Below are 27,991 nucleotides of genomic sequence, written 5' to 3'. Positions count from 1 at the left end.
CTTAGTAAAATCTCAAAAAAGAATTTCAAAATTTCATTCAAAATTTCGAAAACTCAGAGTCGAATACAAAAAAAAAGCATGAGCGATTCCTTGAAAGCGAATTTTTGTTCATTGGGTACCATTTGACTGTAAATGAGGTTTGTCATTAAGGAAATTTCGATATGAAAAGTGACTAGTCTCTAAGTGATTTTATAAACAATAATAAACAGCAAATGTTTTCTAAAAAAAACGGCTCTAAAATTGAATCCGAGTTTTTTATTGATTTTAAACTTCCTCATGAGACCAGAAACAGTTTTTTTATCGGTCTGTTGCTAACACAATATTGACTCATTTTGTAGCGTGATATGTAGTTTTGAAATATTTTTTTAAATAAAAAGGCCTTAATTTGAACAAAAAATTTGCTAATAGTGAAAAAAATCATGCAAATATCACTGTGTTCACACAAAATTTTAAACCTCGATAAATCCTCGAAAAATGCGAAAATCAAAAAAACTTTTTATTTTCGATTTCTATGCTGGACGAGCTTTTTAATGATACCACTCACATTTCTGTGTAATGAATATATCGATCGCCCAAAATTGTCTGAACCAAAAAAACTCATTTGAGTAAATAGTTCCTCCCCCCCCCCCCCACAAGTGCGGTCGGAACAATTATCCAGTCAATTCATCATTTTAGTCTACTTTGATCTGTTTTACTTGCTCAATTAAGCTTTAGAATTGAAAGGGGAGCAAAATGAACAATTAATGTTTTGGTGTACAATTAATTTTTAAAACTTCAGACACTCCGTAGAAAGACCAGAAATTTCAATTCGTTTACGCTGTATTTTTTCCCACTGGAAAAAATTTTTCCGCTAAAAAACGATGCCTAAATGTTCTCTTGATGTTTGGCACTGTTATATCTTTTATTACTGAATAAGTTAGGATTCGCGGTGCAAATGCTTTGTCTTAAGAATTGAGTAGCAAGTGCTGGTCAAATACACAATTACTTGTGTATCGTGAATTATGTTTATTGGAAACGCGACGCGGATCCACTGCTAAGATTAACTTAGGGTTATGAAGAGCAAATGCAGAGTAACTTGAATTCAGATTGACTAACTGAGATTATGATTACTAGTAATAAATCGATATGAACAAAATATGAATTAATTTAGTAGACTATCGGGAATATTAGTATAGGTGAATAAATAGAAGTCATAACTTTTAGTTTATAAAACACATGATATAATTATATATATAGAGGGTAAATAATTTAGTACACAAAAAGGTTTCGATATATATTTAGGTATCCATATGTATCACATTTCCCTCGTGACAAAAAAATTTTTAATGTATTTACAATTTTTAGTATCTGCACAAAACATGAAATTGAATGAGACGAACATAATTTAACTCAAAATGTAGAGGTACTACTATTGTTAAATAATTGTGTAAATATGAAGCGAATACGTGTCATAATTTAAGCGTGTGAAATGAATACATTGTACTGAATAATTTAAATGCACAAACAGAAAGAAATGGATTCGCAGGGCGAATACTGAAAGAAATTAAAAGCTAACAAATGAAGATGAACTGTAATGAATTCAAACTAAAATTAACATTATATTTGGATCAGCAGAGCGGGAACAAGACTAAATAAATGAATGCAGTTTAAGACAGTTTTACTAAGTTTTTAAATTTCATTTTCAGCATCCCACACCGACATTTCTCGTTCTTGCTCATATTCGAAATATCGAACTCTGGGATCCGGTGGTGAAACTTGTCCCAATTGTAAGTCGGGTCTGGGAGGTGACGGGATTTGAGATTGTTCCGCCGTTTGTATGAGGGTTACCACCGAATCGGACTGCTTTGTTTGTTTCTTCTCTTTTTTATTCTTGCGCTTTTTTGGTTGAGTAGAACTTGTTGAAGCTAGAGAACTTGTAGGAGAGATGTCAGCATCTGTGAAGCCGTAGAATTGGGGTCGATTGCGCTTGCGGCCTTTTGTTTGGTTGTCCTGTGTCTGTGCGGGGGGTACTTGTGATGTAGGTGTAGGTGGGGCCGGTACAATTGAAATGAGAGGCTGGTTTTGAGTTGAGACGTCTTCTTGGATATCAGCTGTGGGAACATTAAGGCGTCTTTTGAATTGTGGTTTATTCGGCTTGCGGACTGTTAATGCACGCGAGACATTTGAATTCACAGAGGATACTGCTGATGTAGTATCACGTTGGCGATGTCTGATCTTGATTTCGCCCCTCTTTTGTTTCTTAAGATCGTTACTATGCTTCGCGATCTTAAACTCGGTGGTTTTTTCGTGAGGGGCAGGGCGTCGCTGGGCGTATACCCACAAGTTGGTGGATCGTTCTGCTTTAGTCCCAAATTTTGCGAGATCACTATCTCGCACTTTCACTGGAGTTCTGCCAGGCTCGTTAATTATCGTCGTTGTTGGTGACGATTTGGTGACGAAGGATCTAGGTTTTAGCACTTCGTACAGGCCCGCCAGTTGTCGTTTTGCTCTTTTCTTTTGCGGTAATTTGCGAGCCAGTTTGACGTTAAGGGACTGTTCTGTCCTGGGGATAGGGTCTGTGATCTGCGGATGCGTTATAAAGCGGGACTCTTTGATGTCGGACTCCCGATAGCGTTGTCCTGCGTCTAAGGAGGCCTGGCACATCTTTTGCTCTATCTCAATAACACTTCTGTTGGCACTGATCCATCCATTTTCGTCGAGCAAATCCTCCGCAGAAACTGTCTCAGCATCTAAATAGTGATTAACAATTTTTTCATAAGTTAGATTTTGACTTGATGGAAGTGTGCTAATATTCCGTAAGGGAGTATTTGCAGGGCGACCGAAATGAGCTTCAAAAGGTGTTATCTTTGTTGTTTTCTGCTTAGTTAATCGTAGATCAGAGACTATTTGTTTTATTGCTTTAGCTGTGGAAAATGTATCTTTATTTTCGGCTTTCATGCAGGCTAAACGTCTTTTAATTGTTTGGATAATTCGCTCCACCAATCCAAAAGCTCTATGATCACCGACTGGAGCGTCGAGAATGTCGATATTATTTTCGTTACAATAATTTGTAACTTGTTTACCTACAAGAAAAGTTGCTTGGTCTAAGCGTATCGTTCGCGGGATTCCATGAGTATATGCATAATCACGAAGAAATTTTACTACGTTTACCCCATTAGCATTTTCGAATATTCTAACAGTTGGATATTTTGAATAACGGTCAATACATGTTAAGAAGTAAATATCTTTGTCTTTATCATTAATTATCGGACCCCCAAAATCAATCTGTATTTCTTTATTTGGTTCTTGACAAGCATTGTGTGGGTGCCATTTAGATTTTGGTATAATAGGTTTCAGATTCTTGCCAATATCCGTACACGGGGCGCAATCAGATGTTTTTGCTAAAATTTCTCTATGCATGTAGGGCCACCATGCATATTGAGAGAGAGATATCATCCACCAACTACCCGGGTGCGTCATGTGAATGGATTCGAGCACCGCCTCCTTGATAGAATTCGGAATGGCCACACGTTGGTCAACACACAGACACCCAGATTTCACGTGTAGATCCTTCCAGAAGGAGTGGATGTATGTGCTCACTTCTTTACAGCGGGCCTCGTCATCCTGCATTACACAATCGCGGATCTCTTTCAGCACCGCGTCTTTGCTTGTGAGTACCGCCAGGAAGGATTTAGTGAAGAGTTGGTTTAGGTTGTTTTCGAATACCTCTTCCCGTGAAAGCTCAATGTCATAGTCCTCTGGTGATGATGATGCTTGGGTGTTGCTGGGTCCGGCTCGGGTAGATGAAATGGGGGTGGATTGGGTGCGAAATGTCACTCTTGGGGTGTGTGGTGAAGTTGATGGGTTGCTTTGTGGTGCCTCTTTTGCTGACATGTTGATATGAAGTACTTGTTGTGTGGAGCTAGCTATCAAATTGCAATTAGAATTTTGCGACTGGATTCGCGATGCGGGTGTGCTATCAGATTGAAGCAGTTGATTTGCACGGCAATTAAAGTTAGAAATGAATTCAGAATTGTAATTGTTTACTTGTGCTCGAGGAATGACTGAATTAATTGAGGCATTCGAATTATGCGCGCTAATTTTAGCAGGTTTGCAAGAGTGGACTCGCGTCGGATGTACTTGTTGCTTATAATTACTAGTTATGTGCCGCTTTTGGAAAGGAATTTTATTTGCGCTACTAAATAAAGATGTAATCGCGTCGCGAATACGGGAAATTGTTGCTACCATAAATTCCTCATCATATTGATTGACACTTTTAGCGTTCTGATTTGGTTGTCGCGAAATATAATCAACTAAGCCCATTCGGGTACCAGGAATATGTTCAATATTAAAATCAAATGGTAACAAACGGTCAATCCATCGTGTTAATCTACTGTTGTAAGATTTATTAGAGCGGTGTGATTTTAAGACGGAAAGAAGTGCTTTGTGATCTGTTAAAACTGTGAAGGTTTTCCCAAATAGATAATATTTAAAATATTCAATGGCCCAAACCACCCCAAGTAATTCGAGTTCATTTACACTATAACGTTCTTCATTGCTATTAAGAAAACGAGATGCGAAAGCTATTGTTTTCCACCCTTCGCAATCTAATTGTTCGAGTGCAGCGCCTAAACCTTGGCGGGATGCGTCACATTTGATGCGCATTTCCAGTGTTGGATTAAAATGAGTATTTTCCGTAGCGTTTGCAATAACAGTTTTGATATGTTCAAAATGTGATTGATGATTCTCATTCCAAATAAATTTTTCGTTTTTCTTTAATAAGGGTCGAAGAGGGTGACATATTTTGGCAAGATTAGGTATAAATTTGTTTAGATGATGAACACTACCTAAAAATGACCGTAATTGTTTCAATGTTTTTGGGGCTTTAAATTCCGCAATTGCCGCTGTTTTAGATTCGATAGGTTTAACACCACTTTGTAAAAATGTAAAACCAAGCCAATTTATTTGATGTTTTGCGAAGTGGCATTTGCTTAAGTTAATTCTAAGATTGTCGGCTTCAAGTTTTTGGAGACATTTGTATACGTATTTGAGGTGCGATTCCTGGGTGCCTTTGCTAACTACAATTATGTCGTCCAGAAAACAGTACGTGTTAGTCAGCCCAACCAATGTGTAATCCATTGCCTTTTGAAACTCGGCCGGCATATCTGTAAGGCCATAAAATCCCGTTTTAAAACGATACGTACCCGTTGCTTCGCCGCAAATGATGTTAAAATTACAGTGGCGTGCCGTATCGGGATGTAGCTTTAATTGACTATAGGCGTATTTTAGGTCGATTGTTGAAAAATATACATTATCTCCCAGATTTGAGTTATTAATATGTTGTGAAATTGAATCGATGAGGCTATCTATGTTTGGCATTTGATACTTGTTTTTGTGGATCGCTTTGTTTAATATTTTCGAATCAAGAGCTAATTTTACAGATTTGTCCTTTTTGACCGTAATTACAATGGGAGAAATGAAGTTTTTATCCGAACATTCTTGTAATTTTACAATGTGTCCTTGTTCAGAAAGTTTTTTTAGTTCGGCGGATACTTTGTCTAACAAATTTATAGGGACACGTCGGCCTTTTTGATGTGATGGGGTATAATGTTTGTGGAATTTTGAACGAACTGTATGTACTTTAGACTTACCAATTCTGGAGATTAAGTCGGGGTAATCAATAGCGATCTGTTTTTTGGTTGGGCAATATTCTTGATCTACCTGATTGATTGTTACTTGATTACTTGATTGATGTATTGAAATTCCAAGAGCTGGAAACAAATCTCTACCCAATAGAGAGCGATGTCCGTCCGCCACTACTTGAATTTCAATTGGATTCGCGTACCAATTGCTGCTTTGAATGGAAGTTTGGAGGATGCCCACCGTGTGAACAGGTTCATTTGAAAATGTTTTCAATTGTTTAGGATTCGCTTCGCGTATCCACTTTGATTTTGGATCATGGGAAATGATTGAGTTCGCCAAGGATTCATTGATTATTGTACATACGCTGCCCGAATCCACCAAAACCTTTGTTGGTGTATTGCCGAGAGTTACAGGAAGGTTGGTTGCGTCCACCGAAGTTGCGGAATCTGTTGAAGATATGACTGCTACACAGTTATCTTCATCTGAAGAATAGTTTGACTCCAAATCGGGATCAAAATTGGCCGAAATTTGATTGACATCTTCATTTTGATCGTCTTTTTCTACGTTATTGACTCGCGGTCTAGGTTTTGGGTACGAATTGGGATCTTTAGATTTGCGACAGACCTTTGCGAAGTGGTTCTCAATACCACAGTTATTGCATCTTTTTCCCCGAGCGGGACATTTATTGCGATGGTCGGAGGTCCAGTTAGATCCACAGAAATGACAGGTTGTAGGCTTTTTCCGTGCGGTTGTATTCATATTGGAGAAAGGGGTAGCATTTGCGATACGTGTCCGTTGTACTTGGTTAACCGTTGACTGTGATTCAGTTTTGCTTGCGTTCATTTTTAGTTGGTTGAGTGTACCCATCTCAATATTAATTGCTATTGCCAATGCTTTTTCTGGGTCTACTGTTTCTTTAAGAAGTTCCTTCTGAATGTCTTCATTTTGCATATTCGCGATAAAGACATCCCGGATGATAGTGTCCCCTTTATCTCCTAGGTCACAGTTTTCCAAAAGTTCTTTGAGATGTCCATAGAACTTCTCAATAGGTTCTCCCTTTTGTTGTTTTCTTGTGAGGAAGAGGTATCTATCGAAGGTTATATTATGGATCCGAATGAAGGTTGTATTTAGAACGTCCCAAAGATCCTTCGTTGAGATTGTTTCGAGGTTAATGGTTGAATTTTTTTGAGTTGAATACACGGCGCCCCTCCATGCCTAAGCTCAAATACATCAGAGAGGATGCTTTTCGATCACATAATTTCCATGGTTTGTCACCACAAAGTACGCCGATTGTCATGACACGTTGACATTGGTTTTTCCACGCTGTTTTTGCCTGCTCATTGCGGGTACGTCGGTCTCGTTCTGATTGCGCCGTCGGGTTGTCCACTGCATCCTCATATGCTGGTTCAGGAGGCAGGAGTACATGTTCTGGAGGGTCTACCAAGAGAAGGTCCACTTCAATTCCTTCTCTAGCGAGGATTGCGAGTTTCAATTGTATTCTCCAAAACTCCCAGCGAATTGGGGGTTCTAGTGTCGCCTCTTCCCAAAAGGGTTGAATTCCAAGTGGGGACTTACCGCTGTCCTTTGTCGCTGACTGCGCCATGTTATATCTTTTATTACTGAATAAGTTAGGATTCGCGGTGCAAATGCTTTGTCTTAAGAATTGAGTAGCAAGTGCTGGTCAAATACACAATTACTTGTGTATCGTGAATTATGTTTATTGGAAACGCGACGCGGATCCACTGCTAAGATTAACTTAGGGTTATGAAGAGCAAATGCAGAGTAACTTGAATTCAGATTAACTAACTGAGATTATGATTACTAGTAATAAATCGATATGAACAAAATATGAAATAATTTAGTAGACTATCGGGAATATTAGTATAGGTGAATAAATAGAAGTCATAACTTTTAGTTTATAAAACACATGATATAATTATATATATAGAGGGTAAATAATTTAGTACACATAAAGGTTTCGATATATATTTAGGTATCCATATGTATCACAGGCACTGACCCTGGTGTTCAACTGAGGAGCAAAATTTAGTTTTCAGTAAACTTTAAATTTTCTGACATAGTCGAATTGAAGTGTAATTGGTGCGCGTCAGTCCAAAAATGACTTCATCCCTCATTTAGCAGTTGTCCAAATAGGCAACAGAAGGCTGCCAAATTTGGTATTTACAATAATAACAAAAATGATAAAAATGAATTCACACTTGAATTCAAATGAATATTTTGAATAAGGCTTTCTAATGGATCCCATCCAGAAGAATAGCAGTTGTATTTAGTGATGTTATGTGAAGAGACCACAAAAAGGTCTCAATTTGAAAATTTTGGGGCGGCTAGGCTTTTGTAGTAGATAGATTTTTGAAGTTTGGTTTGGGATAATTTGAAAATTAGTGGCGCACAAACCTAACCAATCAGTTGACTGTTTTGTGAAGTAGCACTTCGGTAGGTAGAATTTGAGAATTTTATTGGTCTAGTAACTCGTACATCGCCTGCAAGTCTCTTAAGTGGTCTCTGATTTTGATCCTCACGTACTAATTTTATATGATCCTCAAAACATACGTATTAAATAGCGATGTGACAGTAAAATCTTTAAATCTGTGTTTTGCTGAACAATCACAACCGATGTGGCGGCTGAGCTTATTAATTCAACAACCAAATTGAATAGCGCTTCAAGGCCATTTCAAGCATTAAAGCTAGAATAGCATGACAAGCAAAATTAAATGCTACAATCTATCGAAGCCATACGGATTTGTTCACTTTGTTCAACATTTATATTTAGTAACTATTATTAGTACGCAATCGTCTTACAGGAAGTTAAACTGAAGCTCAAACTCGAACTACACTTTTAGTGCCATATATTCACGTTATCACAATCACACGAAATTAGCTCAAACTGAGTAAGAGATTTTGTTAAACCAGATTCAATGCAATTTTTCTACCAATTCCGAGATTGCGGGGCACCGTATAAGGTATCCCGAACCCCAAACCCAGCGTATTCAGAGAATTTTACGACATAGTGATCTACTCCCAATCAACAGTTCAGTTTTACTTGTAGACCCACGTGACTAGCAGCATAAAAAGACACCGAAAAACTACCGAAAATCAGAAGAAATTCGTGAATTTTGTCTTATTAAACTAACACACAGTGCGTATTGAAGCCCACTTTCTTGAGCGGTAAATTACTTGTTATCGTCTCTCTAGATCATATTATTGATTGTAAAGTTTTAACTTAAGTTTGTTTTGTGAAAAGAGAATTAACCTTGATATTCTCAAAACTTTCTAAAGTTTCTACAAAGTTTCGAAATGAGTCAGTTGCTCTCACTGGCTTTCAAAAATCTACTCTAGTTCTAGTTCATCATTGGATTTAGAAACCATTAGAGAAACTTGCTAACTCTTAAGTTAGAAAAATATTAAAATTATTTTTATCAGATTTGCAACTGGTAAAAAGTCCATTTTTACAACTGCTAACTGTAGCAGGTTGAAACTTTGCATAGTTATAGCCAGCCAAGTTATAGGGCGGCTACAATATGTAGGAACAGGAGTTCCTAATTTTGGTTTATAAATTGAGTTATTAACAAAATTTCAACACAAAAATTGATTATTTCAAATTGAATTATGTTGTTATTCTGAGAGAAACAATTTTGTTATACAGCAAAGCTGAGCATTTTGTTATCAAGACTAATAGAGCAACAAATAATACTACGGTAATCTACAGTATAGCGGATAATACAGTTAACAAAAGTTAACTGCAAAAACACATTATCTGGATGGATTTGAAACCGCTGAAACGAACGGGGCGGTGTGAAGTTTTCCATGAATTTGATAGGAGAGCAGCCGTTACAACTGATGAAGTTAAAGTGTCAATTTTTTTGCCGGTTTAGATGCTAGATTTTGTTGACAAAACGCATATTGCAGATCTGCTATCATAAATCGAACGTCTCCAATAATTTTTGTTAACAATAAGGTAAACAAATTTGACCAACAAGATTATTAATAACATCTGATAATTGCTTTTATATAAATCCATATTCTAAGTTTTCGACTTAAGTGCAATTTGGAGTGATTTGTCTTTCTTGTCTCTGATAACAAATGGCGGAAATAAACTTATTCGAGCAATTTTGAAGCTCTTCGACGTGCCGCACCCGTATGCAATTACATTAGAAAGTTCGTGATGATTTTAGGATTTGAGATGAATTCGAATTCTTCTCCGCATTTGATCCGTGGCCACATTTTGTTCTCAAATTTAGATTGATTGTATACCCGGGTTGACCGCATAATTCAAAAAGTTATAAAATTACAACTTCATATTATGGCGTCTATGAAAAGTTGTGATCATAAAATTTTCATAAAATGAAATTTGTAATTTAATAAATTTTTAGACAAAACAGGAAAAGGAATAAAACAAAGAGCAAGTAACCTGTTTCAAAAAATTAGTGAGCAAAAATCGGAAACTATTATTTTTCAGTAATACCGTATTTATGAAAAAGTTGTAGTCATAGAACTTCATACAAAAAAAAAATTTGTTTTTTGCCAATCTAAATTTCAGACATCACAAGTGTGCGATCTTTCGGAAATTGCCTATTCTACACTCAGCTTAAATTTGAGCCTCAGATCACAAAGTTTTGCATTATTTTTTGGAAAAGTCGTAGTCATAAAACTTCATAAAGCAAAAAAATTAGAGTGCATATTAACTGCTGATTTTAATGTAATGCATAACTGGCTGACGTTTTTTGATGCCTATTGTCTATTCAGAGTTGCCTGATGAGGTATGTGAACTCTATTTACAATTAACTGTGATTGGAGTCAGTGGAAAATCTAATTTCAAAAGGGAAAAATAATGTAAATCATTATAAACACCAAACCTGAAGACCCTGGGAGCCTTATTATCACGTTATGTGGTGCCTACTAAACTAGCCAGACGTGATGTATTCAATCTAAAAAAGAGAAACGTGTCTTGAATCACTTATCTGGAAATCGCAGTTTTAATTACGTTATCACCAGTAACGTTCACATAAAACTTATTATTTAAGCCTGCGAGAAAACTGTTTTGCGAAAAAAAGTTTTTGGGCCCCATTTTTTGGTTTCAGCAGTGCCTTAGCCTCAGTAGGATGGCCGTTCTGCTAAACAACGCTCTTTGCAGGGGTTGGAAGATTAATAAATCGGATCAATTATGATTTTCAACGTGAATCGAAAAAAATTGAGATTTTGCAGTATAATCGACACCTGATTTTCTCAAATGATATTACTGATAAACTAAATTAAATTTGTGAACCGATTATATGCTGAAGGTTATTGTGGACTATATAAAAATTCTGGTATATGAACCCTAGTTATAATTAAATATGATTGGGGTCAGTGAAACAGCTGACTTCGAAAAGAAAAATAGTTAAAACCATATTAAACACCAAGTCTGAGGTTCCTGGAGGCCTTATTATTACGTTTTAGGGTTTCTGCTAAACTATTCAGACGTGATGTGAGCTATTCGAAATAAAACAAGTTTGTTCAACAGTCTGTTTTCCCTTGTAGTTTAAGAAGCTCATGAGGACTCACGAAAAACCAAGACTCTTTAAATGCCTCGTTTCTGTTATGGATAATTAGTAGCCATAGAACTTCATATTATGGAAAAGTTGTAATCATAAAACTTCATTTATGAATAAGTTTTAGTCATAGAACTTTCATTTATGACAAAGTTGTAGTCCTACCAATTTGTTGATTTTTTGAATGTATGAATTCTATGCTCCATAATATGAAAGTTCTATGATTAAAACTTTTTGTCAACCCGGGTAGTGTCTTGATTTGCACATTCCAAAAAATGATTTTCTGTCGCTATTTCTACTTTTTAGGTACAGAACTCCGATAAATTTTATTTGAAAATACTTTGGGATTTGTTGTCACAAATGTGGTCAAATGGGTGGCTCTACCATCATGATGTTGATGACAATAGTACCACTGAAATTTTACAGCAATTAAATCTCCATCCTGGTGGTTCGTTTGGAGGTTACGGAATAAGGTGAGCTCTCTCAAGAACGTTTTGAAACTCGTTGGCCAATCTTGATGCACGATCTGTTGGGGCACGAAAACTAAAGCTAAGGATTCATACAAATTGGCACGGTTTCTTGAATTTGCGAGGAATTTTACTTCTACGTTGCCAAACTTTTAAACCAGTTAAACTGGATTGGTTGTCAAATTTCTGTGTGCCAAAATTCACATAACTGAACAATCCCCCGATGATGATGTAGTAGATAAAAGCTCCTTGTTGAGATTGGATGCGTTCACATTACAACGTTTGTTTGTTTACTCGTTGACCATTTTGAAGATTTCGGCATGACTCTATCAGACTGTCCTCTGAAAATCTGCACACTCTAGCAAGGTAACTTTTTTTGTTTTTGTTACGAATTCTATGGGTTTGTTCGGATTCCGGGCAATGGGATCGCGGATCCTTGTCAAAATTTTGAATGGAATTTGTCCACACGGTGTTAAACTGAGAATGTCTTTGGAACTGCTTAAAGGTTTAGTTGCTAATTGATGATCGCGTTTCCAAAGCAGTAAATTTCTAAACTTCTAAATTTCTAAATTTCTAAAATTAATTCCTTTTTCAAAATTCATTGCAAGTTTTCAGGCGCATTCGGGGATAACAAGTTCCTCTAATAGATCTCATTGCAAGTTCATTTTTCATTGTTAATATGGGTTTGTCGCGGATTAATTAAATCTCCAACCGATCTAGTACTCACTTTTCCGCAATTTCAGTTATTGCTGCAAAGATATATTCAATAATTTCCTCAGATCTTTGTTTTCTGCTCCACATGATGAACCTATCAAAAGTTCTGTTCCAAAATGTTGTCTTTGTCCGTATCAAGAGCTCTCAAAGGTTGTTTATCTGAGTAGCTTTGATGTTTGCATGCAGATCTTGGCCGTTCTTTCGTCAGCGACCTTCCTTGTCTAACCGGAGGGTTATTACGGAAACTGCTATTTGATCTGCATCATTTTTCCAAAGCTTATCTCCGCGCAAAATTCCCTATCCATTCAATTTCCTTGGTTCCATGCAAGGATCATATATGATTTCCTTGGCTCCGTGCAAGGCTCGTACTAGGAAATACGTTATGATTTGTATGACATCATATATGATCCTTGTATGGAACCAGGGAAGCGGTGACCCGGGACTCTCCCAGACTGAGGTCCCAGACCCAAAGTGGATATGTCCAGACAGGCCCAGACTCAAAGTGCCTATGTCCAGACCGTCCCAGACGGAAAGTGGATATGCCCAGACTATCGTGCGTTCAAAATTTTTCGTGCGTTCTTCGTGCGTTCGAAGACAAATATGTCCAGACCATCCCAGACCGAAACAGTATATGTCCAGACTTTCGTGCGTTCTTGTCCAGACCATCGTGCGCTCCAAATCAAATTCGTGCGTTCAACGCCAAACTTTTAGTGCGTCCATGTCCAGACCATCGTGCGTTCAAGTCCAGACTTTCGTGCGTTCACCAGACCGAAAAAAAATTACATCCTGTGGTGCAGTGCTATTCCTTGAAGATGAAGACAGAGAGCGTTCCAAAATTCCACAAATCCAGATGTTTAAGGTTTATCGAAAAATTTGATTTTAAATCACTTTTTCTATACGATTGAGCGAAAAACCGACCCCTCCAACCTAGGCTTTGAAATCTTGTGGTAATCTACTTTCAAATTATACTTGTATTTTCCTAGGTTTTTTACACCTTGTGGTAATATACTTCAAATTATACTAGCATTTTGCATATACATCTTTTCAACAGTTCATCCAGAGTTGCATGATTTTAGTCCATTTTTGACGTTCTGCAGTTGGCGTTTCTCTATAGACTCTTGGCAAATCGGTTTCGAGAGGTGATTTACATCTTTTGGCATTGGTCCTAGCAAGATGGGCAGGACAGGTCAATGTTTTCTTTTGCGAGTAACGCAAGCTTCATTTCTACCATTTTTCCCCGCCGATCAGATGGCGCTTGATGAAAGTTCCCAAAATGGTTCAATTCCTAATAGTTTGCGAGAGTGTTTCCGGCTTGTTGACAGTGACATATGGCAAACGACTACATTTGCACTAGAACACGAAAATCACGGAACGGATCTACTATCAGGTTTGCATTAATAGGAAAGAGAGATAAGCGGACACTTTTATTGACATTTTGCTGTATTTAACATTCCGAAAAAAGAATGAGATAAAAAAGAGCATCGGAGATCATAATCTAAGTTCACAAGGCTAATTGACATGGTGTTATGCCATAGACTTTATACGTGTAGACAATTAAAATTGCTGAAGAACAAAGAGTTAATGAGAGGTAGGTGTAACCCGAAGCTTGCGTACATGATGTACTGTCTACCACAAAAATTAACCGTACCAAAAATAAGGAACAAAACACACCGACGATTTCTTACGTTTTAAAACCAAGTATACTGATGATACCGGAAAACGTAAGAGCTTCAGAAATTCGTAAGAATATACCGACGATGTTGTTCCTGCGTCCTCTCGGACATTTTCTGGACTAGGGTATTGATCTTATTACGTTCCCAGTACGGTACCCTCTCAGTCACTGAGAGGACTTAGTACAGTAAGTGAAAACCTACGAAGCGAAGCTCCCGAGACAGTTCCCATCTAGGACTCAGAAGTTGCCGTACAAATAGAAGTAAGTGTTAGGTTTTTTATTTTAGTTAGACTAGTTTAGAGGTTGCGGTGGCATTAGTAATTTTTTTTTGGTTTCGTTCAGTTTGAAACATTTAGTGAACAAAAGTAAGCGTGAATTTGTTAGAATGGCCAATTGAAACTATTATACTTTAACATTTTTAAGTGAAATGTATCCTTTTGCGATTCTCTTACTAACAACTGCCACTGTATAGATTAAAGCTCAATTATCAGTGAGATTGGGTAAAAACCGCTGCAATTTAATAATTTATTACGTAATACTGCGTTTTGAAACATTAAAATTATTTGCCTTTTCTATGTTTGTTCTTTTATAGCATGAAATTGCACTGATATATAATTTCCTCACAAAAGCCGACCTTAGTCTTCGTTCATTTTATTTAACAAATCAATTATTAGCTCAAGCTAAATTTTGACTGATTTTCATAAATTATACAAATGTCTTCAGTGATATAATTATGAGTTTATTGATATAACCAACTATCTACTATATTGCATATAATGTCAGATCAGAATTGATTTTTTAAAATTAAAAAAGATTGTTCCAAAAGTTTTCAATCGGAGTTAATTGCCCCTAATTTAAAATACATTCTCTGTCAAAATTTCTAAGCAGCCGACAGGGCCGTGCGTTGCCAGGCAAAAATACTATGAAGATGAACTTCGTTAGGAGAATTCGAGCGATTACAATATTATAGTATTCTAAAATTATGTTAAAATCGATTCGAGTAGATTTACAAACATTGCGGATAAGATTAAAAGGCTGTTTTCTATTTATCACCCGATTACACAAATATGGGGACAACCCCACCCCAGTCGGAAAATAAACGAAATTTGATATTAATATTCCTGATTATCTTACACAAATATACTGGTTAACTTTAAAGGCGCTCTAGTTTCTTCACAGGGCGCGGGGGGGAGAGGGACACGTTTTTTAAAGGATCAAAAAATTTGTCCTTTCGTTTTTGAAGTAAGCTAATAGAGTACAGCATATATTTTTCAGTTATAGTCGTTCATCATCGGGAAGACTATCCCAGTAATTCAGGGCCTTCGATACAACAGCAACAGGAATTTCTGGGAAATTATCGCAGCAGAATCGTTTGAAGGCTTCTCTATCCTCAAATTGAGTAAATTTCAACCGAGTATTGTTCTCCTGGTCAACATGCTCGTGGCCTTGCTTTAACCCCTTGACCCCTAAGTACTTTCCATTCTTGTACTTGCAAGCAAGCAATTGTCTGTTGAAACGACTTTCCGGGTTCAAGTAACTGTTCCGATTCAAATGGTGACGACAAACTTCAACAGAAACTGGGTCTAGTTCGAATGCATAGAAATGATCCCAGAAATCTTCGTCTGATTGAGTTGCCTGCTTAGTTACATCACTGTTTGCTCCAGAAGTGATTGTCGACTTCAAATGAGTTCTTCTGAAAATGTTCCCGTCTCTGACAAATTTGTACGTCAAAAATGATTCTGATACAGGGCCTGTAACGTCACTTAAGCATCCAGACAACTGCAGTGGAATAGCTTTGAAGGTAGGATGCCCAGTGCCGACTTCGAATAGATGAAGATCGCCAGGGTTGTTGAGGTCTTTGACGATTACCATTGCGTGGCACAACCCAAGGCGGCGTACTTCTCCCATGATTGGATAGCAGTCATAGCCAATAGCAGCTAAGATGTGGTAGGCACCAACTGCATGCGATCCACAAAGTCCACCGATTCCCGCTAAAGTTGAAACTATTTACACTGGTTGCAAGTTTTCCAGTTTTCCCAGATTCAATTGAACTTGATGGCAACAAAAAAATCATTGGTGGACAGCAACCAAAGTTGCAACAAAAACTAGGGAAACATCAAGAAATGAACCATAAAGCTATTTACATGCGGCAAAATAATAAATAAAAAACAATTATGATACCAAGTTTAGTAACGGAGTAAAAAAGTGAGATCTATGATATTTTCGATCGCAACACGGTTCAAAAAAGAAAAAGGGAACATCAATTATTCGTTCATTAAAAAAACAAGTTTTGAGTTGCTCTGATTGTCAGCTTCAACAAATGTAACAATACTTATAGCTATTAACCCAATTTTATCGACAAGTGTGGTATTTATTTTAATTTGCAATTTTCAATTAAATAAGCAGCAAACAAACCCTTTGAAAAAGTTAGTGAATTGAGATTAGAACCCATATGAGAGCCAACCCGGGTCAAGATGTCAAAGTCATTCAACGCAAAATTATGTAAGATAAGAGGTGAATGCGGAAAATTTTGTAAGATAAGCGGTGAAAGTGGTGAAACTACATAAATCAGGCGGTGAATGCGGTGAAAAAAACATTAATAGCCTGGTAGCGGTGAAATTACATAAATTCACTGCTTTGAAAAAATGTGTCCAAAATATGTAAGATAAGCGGTGAATGCGGTGAAATTACATAAATTCACCACTTAACTTAGTTGTGAACTTACATAAATTCACCGCTTAGACGAAAAGTGTTAAAATTTTGTGAGAACAACAGTGATTGCGGTGAAATTAGATAAGCTCACCGCTTAGACGAAAAATGTTGAACATATGCTAATCTCTGAACTGAAACAGCAAACCATGAAACCATGATTCTTAGTTTATTTTGAAATTTACTGGATATTGAATCTATGGACTTGAGATTAAATCTTTCCCTTCTCGGGTCGAGAACAAATCGGAAAAATTCTTACGAATTTTAAGCGGAGAAATTACATATTTTAGCGGTGAATTGTGGTGAATTTTTGTAAAATCACGGCTTACTCTAGAGGTGAACTTACATTTTTTCATCGCATTCACCGCATTTCACCGCAAAGTTATATACAAAATTTGCGGTGAAAAAACTAACTTTTCACCGCTTATCTTACATATTTTTCCGATTTTTTCTCGACCAGGGAATTTGGGTGAAAGGTAACCCCATAATCTCTCTTTCTCATTCACAGTCCTAAACCACGTCATGATACACTATGGAGCTACTTATGCCAATACTTTCTTCAGTTTAAAATAATTGGCAACGATCCACGCTTAAGATGGAACAAAACAGTGACTCAAGACTCAATAAAAAATTTTTTGTTCTGAATAGGAAATAATGAGGAAAAACGTTAAATATTCGAGAAAATTTCTCAATTTATCAAGGTCTTGGAAACCATTAGCCATAAACACTTAATTAGGTTCATTTCTACCTCAATAGCAACCAAAGGTACTCTCATTAATGATACTAGGTGCTTAGAGAACAAAAATATTATTCAAAAGGGGAGAGAAATCAAATTTTCTAGAAAATTTTCTGACAAATAGTGTGGAAGTAAAAAAAAGCATAAGCTGCCCGTCGATGTGTTCAATCAATTGCAAATAGGTTCCAATATAAATAAGCCGTATCATTTGCTCAAGCTACGAAACGGTGAAAACAGCAGTCAAATAGCCACACGTGAAAAATCAGCATTCAGAAACCTTAACTTCTTACTCCACTTGAAAGGTACTTGGAAAAAAATCAAGCTTCTAATCGGCTCGCTTTTTCGCTCACTTAAATACTCCAATACGAATGAAAGAAGTTACCACTCTAATTTGGCTTCTCGCTGACGTGAAGAGGCGAATAAAGCATGAACAGATCTTAAAAAAAGATATCACACACATAAAAACCAAATACTTTGAATTGTAATAAACGAAATTAATTTGATTCCAACCATGATTTAGTTTTACATTTTGACGGTTTTTTATTTATAGGAAGTGATTTAGGTAAACTCTAAAAATTGATACATAAAACAATAGCATTTTCACTTCTTATTTTGGAAATTCAAGCAATAGGATATTTTGTCTTCCCCAAATTGCAACATTCTGCTCTTTAGTTTCTGCAATCTTTCATGTCTACACCTGTGTACTCTTTCGTATCATCATCACTAAAAGTCAATCAGTCAGACATATTAAAAAGTTTGAAAAAAATGTTAATGGGTCACGTTTTCTAGCAGTTATATCAGCGGACCGAAAACCTATTGTTACACATTTGTAAAAGTAGTAAGATATTGTTGTACATTTTTGCAAGCTCGCCAAAAAGAAGATTTTAAAATGGGCATATAAGTTTCACGTTTTAAGCTCTGTCGTTGACAGCAAACGCCAATGCATCTTCCTTTCAATTAAGGCCAAGACTTTTTACCTAGATCTCTCCGTTTTCATCATTGAAATTACTAAATAGGCTAATATGTTACCAAAGGACCAAAGAATCCAAACGTCCAAAGGTTGTGGACACATAAAAAAGTTTTTTTTTCCTTTGATTAGAAAAACGAGATCAAACCTTCTCGACGTTAGTTGAATTTATATTTTTTTGTCTGACACTCCTCTTTGCTTTACCACTCCCTTTGTCATATCAGTTACAGTTTCTATACTCTTGACTCTCAAAATACAGTGTTTATTTTCTATTCTTTTCTTTCCTTTTTTTATGTGAAAATTTTTTTACAAAATCAGAAGTAATTTTAGTTAATTCAATGACAAAAATCTGAGCTGATTTCCACCGTTTTCCATCTAATTTTTTGCATTAAAATTGCCGAAATCACCAAACTCACAAATTAGCAAATTAAATAAAAAAACATCTGCAATGTGACTCCGTATCAGAAAATGTGACGAACAAAAACATTGTATATACTGTTGAATCTTGATTCAAGAGTACATGTCAGAGTTCGTCAAACGATAATTTGTTTGTTTTGTTCACACTTATTCACATTTATTCACACTTATACATTTTGTTGAAAGGTTTTCTTAAACATGAGTAAACATAGATACCTAAAATATCATGGACTGCTTCCTCAGCTGTTGGCGTCTCCTTCGGGTCATCTTTAGCCAATTGGGACAGAGTCTGGAATGGGATCTCTCGATGCCAGCTGAAAATGATCTCGTCTAGCAAAGCCTGTCTGTCATTGCGGAACAACTCTTCTGCTTTCGAAATCCCAAGCTTATCGTGTAAGAAGCGGAAAGCTTGCCCAGTTGACAGTTTGTAGCTCGAGAATTTTTGTTGGGTCATTTTGAAACAATCAATTAGTTTTATCTGTCAATATGAAGTTAGCAGAAGTGATCTGTATCGGATGTGCAAATTAAGTCCGAGTTACTTTAGTTTGCGACATAGTCTGCTGATATGGTTTCGCTAGTTTTGCGATAAAATTAGGTCATGTCATCAGGACAAATCAGGAGCTCAAAGATCACCATAACAACTATTATAGCACCAAACAGTTTCATAATGACGGTATTGCTACGATGAGTATATTAATAACAGTGACGTCATGACAAATTATTCAAGACAGCAGAACCATAAAAGGCTCTCCACAGCCGACCTCGAAAATTATCATGCATGATTTTGTCGATGTATCTTAGTATAAAGATTTAAGAACAACCTTCCGTTACCATTAATTGTCTTACTCCTGAAGAATGGTAACTGCAGCTGATCATAACGTAGTTAATCGTTATTAAAATTAAATTAATTAATTAAGGGTAATTAAAACAATCCTTTGACATACTCTTCATGTTGCTGGTTATGCATTTCGAACATCATTCGGTATGCATTCAAGGAAGTTAACATTTCTTGAAAATATATGAATAACTCATGAACCCCTATTTATGTATAAAAAATTGATGTTGTTATTTTGGATTTTAAGAGGTATACATATAGGCAGAAAGCTGCGAATATGTAAGCCCCCAGTAAATTTCCATGTCTTTGAATGAAGTATTTGTTCTCAGATATTAACTTGAGTCATCTTCATGCCCGCCTGGGATGATGTCATCAACCAGAATTGGTGGGCAAAATGGACTTGGGAAGTGGACACTTGGGTCCAAACAAGATAGACCAAAAATATGCAAAATTCTTTTCATGGGTCGAGCAAAATTATTTTCACAGGAAATTATTCTCGAGCATGGTCTTTTCATGAGTCGAGCAACGCGTTTTCATGGTCCTTTGAGCCAAGAATGTTCTTTTTATAGCCTTTTTGTGTCGAGTAGGGTCTTCTCATGGGTCGAGTTAAAGTATTTTCTTAAGTCTGGTTTTTCTGCAACGTTGGAAAAAACAAATTTATATATTTGTTTGCTGCTGCACATACTGAAGCAGCAACAGAGCAAAACCATACGACATCGACAAGTGCAGTCCAACTTAAAACACAGTTGTATTTTTGCCAAAAGACTTAAGAAAATTTGCAATTGTTGAGATTAAGCAGTTATCGCAGCTGGACTATATTGTCACATCACTTGATTTAATGATACTAAGTAGTTTGAATCAAATGCAATTCTTTCCATCGATTGTATTAGCCGTGATGGAAATGTGTCTTTATTTGTTGGTTTTCCCTTCCAAAGTTTTGTATTATCTTTTTTTAAAAAATGCAAATTTTGACAGATTGATGATTCTTCAGAATCGCAAAAGATGAAGGAGCATACATGCTGACTACATTATAAGCAATAGTGAGCAATAGTAAGCACGAATATTTTTGAACCAAAAATGCAGACTCATGATAAAGATTTTGCTCGACCCATCACTTGACAATAGATTTGACCTGGTAAAAAAAGACCCACAAAAAGGCTTTTTCTTGACTTATGAATTAACTTTTTTGCTCGACACAATTTTTACACCTCAAAAGTTTTGGTGGAGGAGAAGTACAGAGCCCAATTTCGATTGATCAAAAGTCCAGCCTAATTTTTTGGGTCGAGCGAATATCCAGGGTGACAAAACCTGGGTGGAGCAAAACTTCAGCGTAACTTTTTGGATCGAGCAAATTTCCAGGTGATTAATAAATTCCAGCAAAGTACTTATCACAACTCCTTTGGGTCCAGTAAGTCTAATCATATCCATTTTTTGTAGAGCTTGGTCTTTTAATAAGTCGAAGTCTAGGCTAGGGAGACCAAACAAATTTGCTCAAAATGGGCCAAACCAAAGAGACCCAAGGCAGACTATTCTGAGGCAGACCGATGTAAAGATAATTAAGCAGCTCAAAAAAGGAAGCATCTCAAAAAGGATTCGCGCATTTTAGTTGATGGGTCTGAAATTAACTTGAGCTATTTTGACAATTAAAAGGCAAACCACCGATTTTGAAAAACGTTGCAGTTTTGCAAACCAAATTGGTGTGATTGTTCAACAATCAGCAATTTGTTTTTGGTTACAGAACATTAGTTGTTGCTAGTAAAAATGATCTATTCAGCAACCTAAAATTTTTTACAGGGATCAGCTCTCAGCTCTTTCGTGGGTAGAACATCTGATAGGATGAATCCATATACCTTGTTTGGATTGCTAATTGATACAACCTTATTAATAGTACATCTTCGCAAATATCAGAAAACGGTAATTATGTCTAAGCGAAATAAAAAAATTCTTGTACATCACATCAAAGAGTCCTAATAATGGATATGAAATGACACAAAATATGCGATCGACAAAACATACCGAAAAATAAACATCGATGGCGACAGATGATTATTAATTTTCATTTACAATCGTGTCTTTGATTATGATCATGGAGAAAGTTTTCAAGCTGCTTTTCGACTCAAGGCAAACACTCTTTAAATTAGTCTTGGTTTTTGGAAAATTGAAAGGTGTCTGCTATTTTGCCACTTTTTTATAATCTTATTAGATCAAATAGATTATCTAAACAGAATAGTAGTCCATTGGTTTTGAAGAATTTTTTTAAAAAAAAATTTAAAAAAATTGCGCATATTTTGAGAGAATTCTTCTGATCTTTGTTTCCCAAATAAAACGTTAATTGCACGTGAAGACAAAAGTGCCAAGCTCTTTGTCTTGTTAAAAATGTCCATTTTTGTCATTAAAACTCAGACTGAGTGTGTACAAATTCACACTGAGTCACAGTACAATTTTCATGTTAGCAACATTTTTTAATTGAAAACAAAAAACTAAAGAAGGAGTTATGGTTTAAAGGCATCCTGTAACTTATTTCTCTCAAATTTTTTCTCAGTTAACTTTTAATTTAACTATTAACTGTTAACTGTTAATTTTTAAAACCTTTAGTTTTTTCAACTCCAGTCAGTTTTCTTGTGGCTGCTTTTTAGCATATTGATTCTCAAATTTTTTCAGGTTTAAATTTTTGGTGGTAACTAAAACGTTTACTGTTTATAGGTTTTGTTTTAGATAACACTGAAGCATAATCTACAACTCAGTCACAGAGTATTAATTTATTCAATTTGCAGTTGCTTTCAATTAATCCACGTAAATTTGTTTTTCAGATCAAAATGAAAACAGAAAATATTTCTTGAATTTTTCTCAAATAATCAGAAAGAATGTGTCAAAGATATTGAGATCGCGATAACTTCATTAATTTTTCCTTAGTTGGATATGTTTTTCCCGAAAGTTTTTCTGCTACATCATTTTGGTAGTCAGAAAACTACATGATGGCTAAATAGTTCAAATTTTCGCTACAAGTCTTTCGTTCATGTTGACTTTGAAGACAACTGTGCCAATTGTTTTTTCTGTAATATCTGAATTTCTTTAATAATTGAAGTTAAAAACTACATTTTTTCTCAAACTTTCAGATTGGGTGTTCTATTTGTGTTCATGGATTTAAATTAAAGTCTTTTATTTTACCATGATACCATCATTCATGTTTTCTGAAGCAACTGTAATCCAAAACTTTTAATCCTAATTTAAAAATAGCAACGTGTCAAATACACAAGGTAAAATTTTTTCTCAATATGTTGTCAGGGCTACCTTTATTGTAGCTGATATTCAGCATATTAGATCTCAAATATTTTTCAAATTTTTAAATTTTTGTTTATAACTATTTGATGATTACTAAAATATTTCTCCTTACCGGTTTTGTTTCAGGTAGCTCTGACACAATATCCAAAATATAGTGAGAAGTAGTCACTTCATTCTGATTTGAGTTTCAGCTTAGAGGTTTTAATTTTTTAGATTAATGTCAAAATATAAGTTTTTTTCCTAATTGTTCTCAAATATTATTAAACATCTGTTAAAGATATTAGTTCTCGATAACTTAATCCAATTTGTTTTCAGTTGGAATGTATTTTTTTCCCTGTAATTTTTCTGCGTCTTCTTTTTGTTTGTTAGAAAACTACATGGTTGTTAAATAGTGTAAAATAACTTTTTGTATAGTGTAAAATAACAAAGTAGTGAATAAAAAGTCAGATGATTGTCTGTGATCTGACTACAAACTAATACTGAAATTAAAACTTTCCAAGTTGAGTGTTTTTGTTAACGAGGAGCTGAATATAATCAATTTAATAGTTCAAGCATCTACATTCGAAGACTCTCTGGAAGATTTCTCCAACAGTTGAGGGCTCTTGTCGCCACATTTTCTGGAATTTCTGGATAATTTTCCTTGCAGAAATGTTTGAACGATTCATTGTCCTCAAACTGTGTGAACTTTAAGCAGTTATCATCCTCGCACTCTCGACCTTCTTTGAAGCCTTTGACACCAACGTACTTGCCACTGGGGTACTTACAAAGAAGCAGTAGCCGGTTGAACTTACTTTTTGGACACAAATAACTGTTCCGGTTCAAACAACCACGAAGCTCCTCAACTGAAACTGGATCTAATTTGAATGAATAAAATTCGACCCAAACTTGATCCCTATCTTGATGGTTTTCAATAACGTTGCTTCCTGTTCTCGGTTCTATCCTTGACTTCAAGTGAAGTCGTCTAAATATGCGACCATCCCTGACAAATTTGTAAGTTAAAAATGAATGAGTTTTGATGTCAGATCTGTCCACTAATTTTCCGGACAACTGCAAGGGTATAGATCCTAACGTAGGATGACTAGCTCCGACATCTACAAGATGGAGATCACCAGAATGTTCCAGATCTTTTACGATAATAATGCCGTGACACATGCCCATCGAGGGAACGTCGCCTACTATTGGATAACAGTCATAACCAATCGATTTTAATATATGGTACGCACCCACTGCATGTGATCCACAAAGTCCACCAGTTCCTTCTGAAGTCGGAAAAGTTTCCTCAAGACAAACTGTCTCACTCAAAATTCCGTGCATATTGTTCAATTAGCGGTAAAAATCACCCGGGACGAGGAATTTACCGAACAGCAATATTATAAACTTTATGTAGCTGTTGTGAATGTGATTATTTCGTACACGCTGCTAGTTTTAAGAGACAGTTTCTTGTCTCAAAAAAATGAACTGCTTACAAAAAGACAATTAAAATAAATAGAAACATTGTTTTTTCAAACATTGATTTTGCGATTCTTTAGAGACCTGTTTACGATCTAATTATTTCATTTTCAATTCCAACTTAAATTTTAATTTTGGTCACGGGAAGCAAAAACAATGTTTGAAAAAAATCCGTACAAGCAGTTTTTGTTTGTTTGGCAGTGGTTTGCTTTCAGTAGTGGCTTGCACTCGTTTGTTGTTTCGCAAAGATTAAGTTTCCCGATTGACGTGGCGTGATAGCCGAGAGGTAAGGTGTGTGGTTCACACGCCAATGATTGAGAGTTCAATTCCCTGCCTCCGTGAAGCTGTCTGTGTAAGGATGAGCTCTTACTTAAGCATAGCTTCAAGTTGACCATAGCCTGACCAATGTTGGCTGCAATGATGGTACCACTTGAAATTTTCAGACGCAAAGAAGTGGCTATAGTCACCAAAAAAGAGCAATGCTGCTCATAAAAAGATTAGTCTGAAATTTGGGGAATAATAAGAAAAGGGGCAGCTGAAGACAGGCTACTGTACGCCTAATGCTGTTCCGCTGCGATTACGCGGAAACCACAATTATTATTACTATTAAGTTTACCTTTTAGGTGCTTCCGTTTGATTTTTTTCGTTTTTATACTTTTTTTGTTTTTTCTAGATTCGTTTAGTTAACTCGAGGTCTTGCATTTTGTCTAGGCAATTAAATTTCTTAAAATTTTCAATCTGGTTTTGTTCTGTAGAGTCTTATTTTTTTGTTGTATCTTTATGCGTTTTGATGTTTGTCTTAAAAAAAACCAGAAATCTAATTTGTGGACTATATCGATTGGTTTTTTGTAGCTTAGCATAAGACATAAAGCATGTCCACTACTTTAGAATCAAAGGATGTGTATATTCAAAAAGGGGAGTTTATCAAGCAACAAAAAGATTCAGAATGGTTCATAATAGACGATCTAAACGGCCTATCTACCAAATATTTTTGGATAGGCCGTTTATATCGTCTATTATGAGCCATTCTGAAACTTTTTGTTGTTTGATTAGCTCCTCTTTTTTAATTTACACATCTTTCGATTCTAAATTCTGTCTCCAGGACAAATCTAGCGCAAAAACAAAACAAAGAAGATGCCACGCTTGCATCAATTACTGTTCAAGGATAAAGTTTCTTAAATTGCACTTTAACTCCTCTGCCAAGCTACGAAAAATCACTGGGTACTGCATGTCGATGCAAAACAGAGGTCCAACCCAATGTTTATCAAAATAGATATTATAACTTTTTAGGAGTTAAGCTCTTGAGTCAGCAATAGTCATTCTCAGAATTATGATCTCAGTTCAGATTTTTTAAAAAAATATTAGAAACGATTCCCAAGAATGTCCCGAACAGCTTCTTCTGCCGTTGGCGCTTCCTTCAGGCCACCTTGGCTGTTAGCAATTTGGGATAAGTTCTGGAACGGGATTACCTGATGCCAGCTGTATATTATCTGACTCAGTAAAGTTTTCTTGTCATGGTGGAATAATTCCTCCGCGTTTATTATTCCCAGCTTGCTGCGCAAGAAGGAAATGGCATGAGAACGAGGCAAGCTGTACTCTGAGTATTTTGGTTCGCTCATTAAGAACTATTTTAAGTACTAGCTGGTTAAAAGACGTTATTGAAGTGTTATTGAGTGTGTTGAAATAGAATGTTTACGTTTTGTAAGTGAATCGATATATAATATGGGTTAATAAATGATTAAACCCGGCTTGTTTGATCACAAATTCTCTTTCAAGGTCAGTTTAATTAAGAACCAAAGTATTTAGTTGGCGTATAAGGTAGATTATAGACGGGATATCACTTTATATGAAATCAGAAATCCACGAAATTCAATTAATTTTTTTTCAAGGATTAATATAATTATAGTTCGAAATGAGTTTTTGGGTAAAAAATTTGTGATTGTGTATTTTTGTGTCATGGAAGATTTTGGACTGACCAGAGTTCGGTTTTGAGAAAACCCAAGTGAGAAAAATAAAGAAAATTTGCAAGAAATTCACTAGTATATAAAATTAGTCGCAACCACATATATAAAGTTGCTTTAGAGTATATCTACAACTGAAAAACAACCCTGCAGAGCTTAATGCTATGTTGAAAATTTAAAGGAACATACTCGAAATAGAAAGAAAAATACTATTACACTTGCATCTACTATTGCGTCTCTGGTTCAAATGGAATATTAATACTTAAAAATTAGGGCTTCTTTACGACTGCTATCAAATCAAAATCTAGCATTTTTGTGAAATATACCATGAGCTTAGTGTTAAAAGAATTAGCGTTTTTAGGGATCCCTAAATCAATAAAAGTAGATGTTTTTATCAAAAAAATCGGCTGTAGATTTATATCATCAACAGTACCTTTTCATTACATTTTTTTCTATTAACAGTACCTATATCAGATTACAAGAGAAATTTTTATGGTACTCTTGCTATACTTTTTAAAATCAAGTCAAATAGTGATGATACCGATTATCTAAGCGTACTCCCTGAAATTTTGTTTTCTGATTTGATGCAAACTCTTGATTTTAGATTTGATCAATTAGAATGCTATCTCTAGAAGTTAGCTCTCTGCTTAAAATATTTAGCTGGAAAAAAACATTTGCAGAACAGATTGTTAATCAGCTGATTCTATTGATTTGTTTCAAAAAATCACTGATTTTGGCAATTTTTTTTGGTCAAAATTGAATTTGCTTTATTGAAAATAAAACGTATACTATGTTTCGAAAAAAACCCATTTTCTTCTCTCCGTTCTTCAATTCCTGTGTGCAAGCCTCGAGTTGCTCCTCCTGCTCTTGATTTAAGTTTATCGCATACAGCGAACAAAACTGACTCATAACAAACGTAGAATATCCTAGCAAATAATTTGACTCAACAACTTTGGAATCCTGTTGTTCGGACTGTTTTGCCTAAGCTGATGTTCGCAGTTTCAAACTTTTTCATGCTAAATGCATCTGGTTAATCATTTTTTTTCAAAGCGAGAAGTTAAACTTTTAGTAAAAACTGGACTAAGAAAAGGATTTATGTGATTTCGGAAAGAAATATAAATTAAAATATAAATCTCTGAGACTACTTTTTTTGAGTTCTGCAAGAATATGAATCATGTGGCCAGGTAGAGTTTCTGTTCCATTCTACGATCAACCCGGTTTAATATTCAAAAAAATCATCTCGAAAAGTATTCCTATTTGAACTCTAATATCAAACGGGAGTGAAAATGTTAAGTAATTAACCTTGAACAAAAAATTGGGCTAAATGTAACTAATGCCGGCTGAGCAAAAATTATTTCAACGCAATCGAAAATACTCGTTGTTATTGCACACACATGCACACCGCATGGTTTTTTGTTAAGAAGATAAAATCTTTGGCGTCATTTGTCCATTCATTGGATGAAGGCCACTCAAAAAGCAATGTCTTTGATGCAAAGTCTAGGGCGTTCCCAATTTTATGAATTAGATTTTTCTTTTGAAGAGATCAGTAATTCAAGTGGAGGAGCAAAACTGAACAAATGCAGAATTGATCCTGCCATTTTTTTGTCTTGA

At 35.7% G+C, this 27,991-nt stretch overlaps 3 protein-coding genes across 5 annotated transcripts in view; all 3 read right to left on the bottom strand.

Annotated features, from left to right (window-relative positions):
* The window catches only part of LOC142349858 (uncharacterized), a 277,179-nt gene that overhangs the window by 133,852 nt on the left and 115,336 nt on the right, over nucleotides 1-27,991 (bottom strand). The gene's annotated exons all lie outside the window — the stretch shown is intronic.
* On the bottom strand, nucleotides 14,536-19,475 carry LOC142349963 (uncharacterized). The gene is made up of 2 exons (XM_075401832.1): nucleotides 19,070-19,475; nucleotides 14,536-16,015 (listed from the first exon to the last, which is right to left on the bottom strand). The coding sequence occupies exons 1-2, from the start codon at nucleotides 19,305-19,307 to the stop codon at nucleotides 15,300-15,302; spliced, it is 954 nt and encodes a 317-aa protein (XP_075257947.1). The 5' UTR covers nucleotides 19,308-19,475; the 3' UTR covers nucleotides 14,536-15,299.
* LOC142349690 (uncharacterized) lies at nucleotides 23,430-26,094 on the bottom strand. Its single transcript, XM_075401420.1, has 2 exons — nucleotides 25,789-26,094; nucleotides 23,430-24,229 (listed from the first exon to the last, which is right to left on the bottom strand). Exons 1-2 carry the CDS (start codon nucleotides 26,036-26,038, stop codon nucleotides 23,526-23,528), a joined length of 954 nt encoding a protein of 317 aa, XP_075257535.1. The 5' UTR covers nucleotides 26,039-26,094; the 3' UTR covers nucleotides 23,430-23,525.

This window comes from Convolutriloba macropyga, chromosome 11 (genome assembly GCF_964194025.1).
Source record: "Convolutriloba macropyga chromosome 11, txConMacr16.3, whole genome shotgun sequence".
NCBI classification, from domain to species: Eukaryota; Metazoa; Xenacoelomorpha; order Acoela; family Convolutidae; genus Convolutriloba; species Convolutriloba macropyga.
Note: the sequence above shows the minus strand (reverse complement) of the source record. Positions and strands in the feature narration are given on the sequence as shown.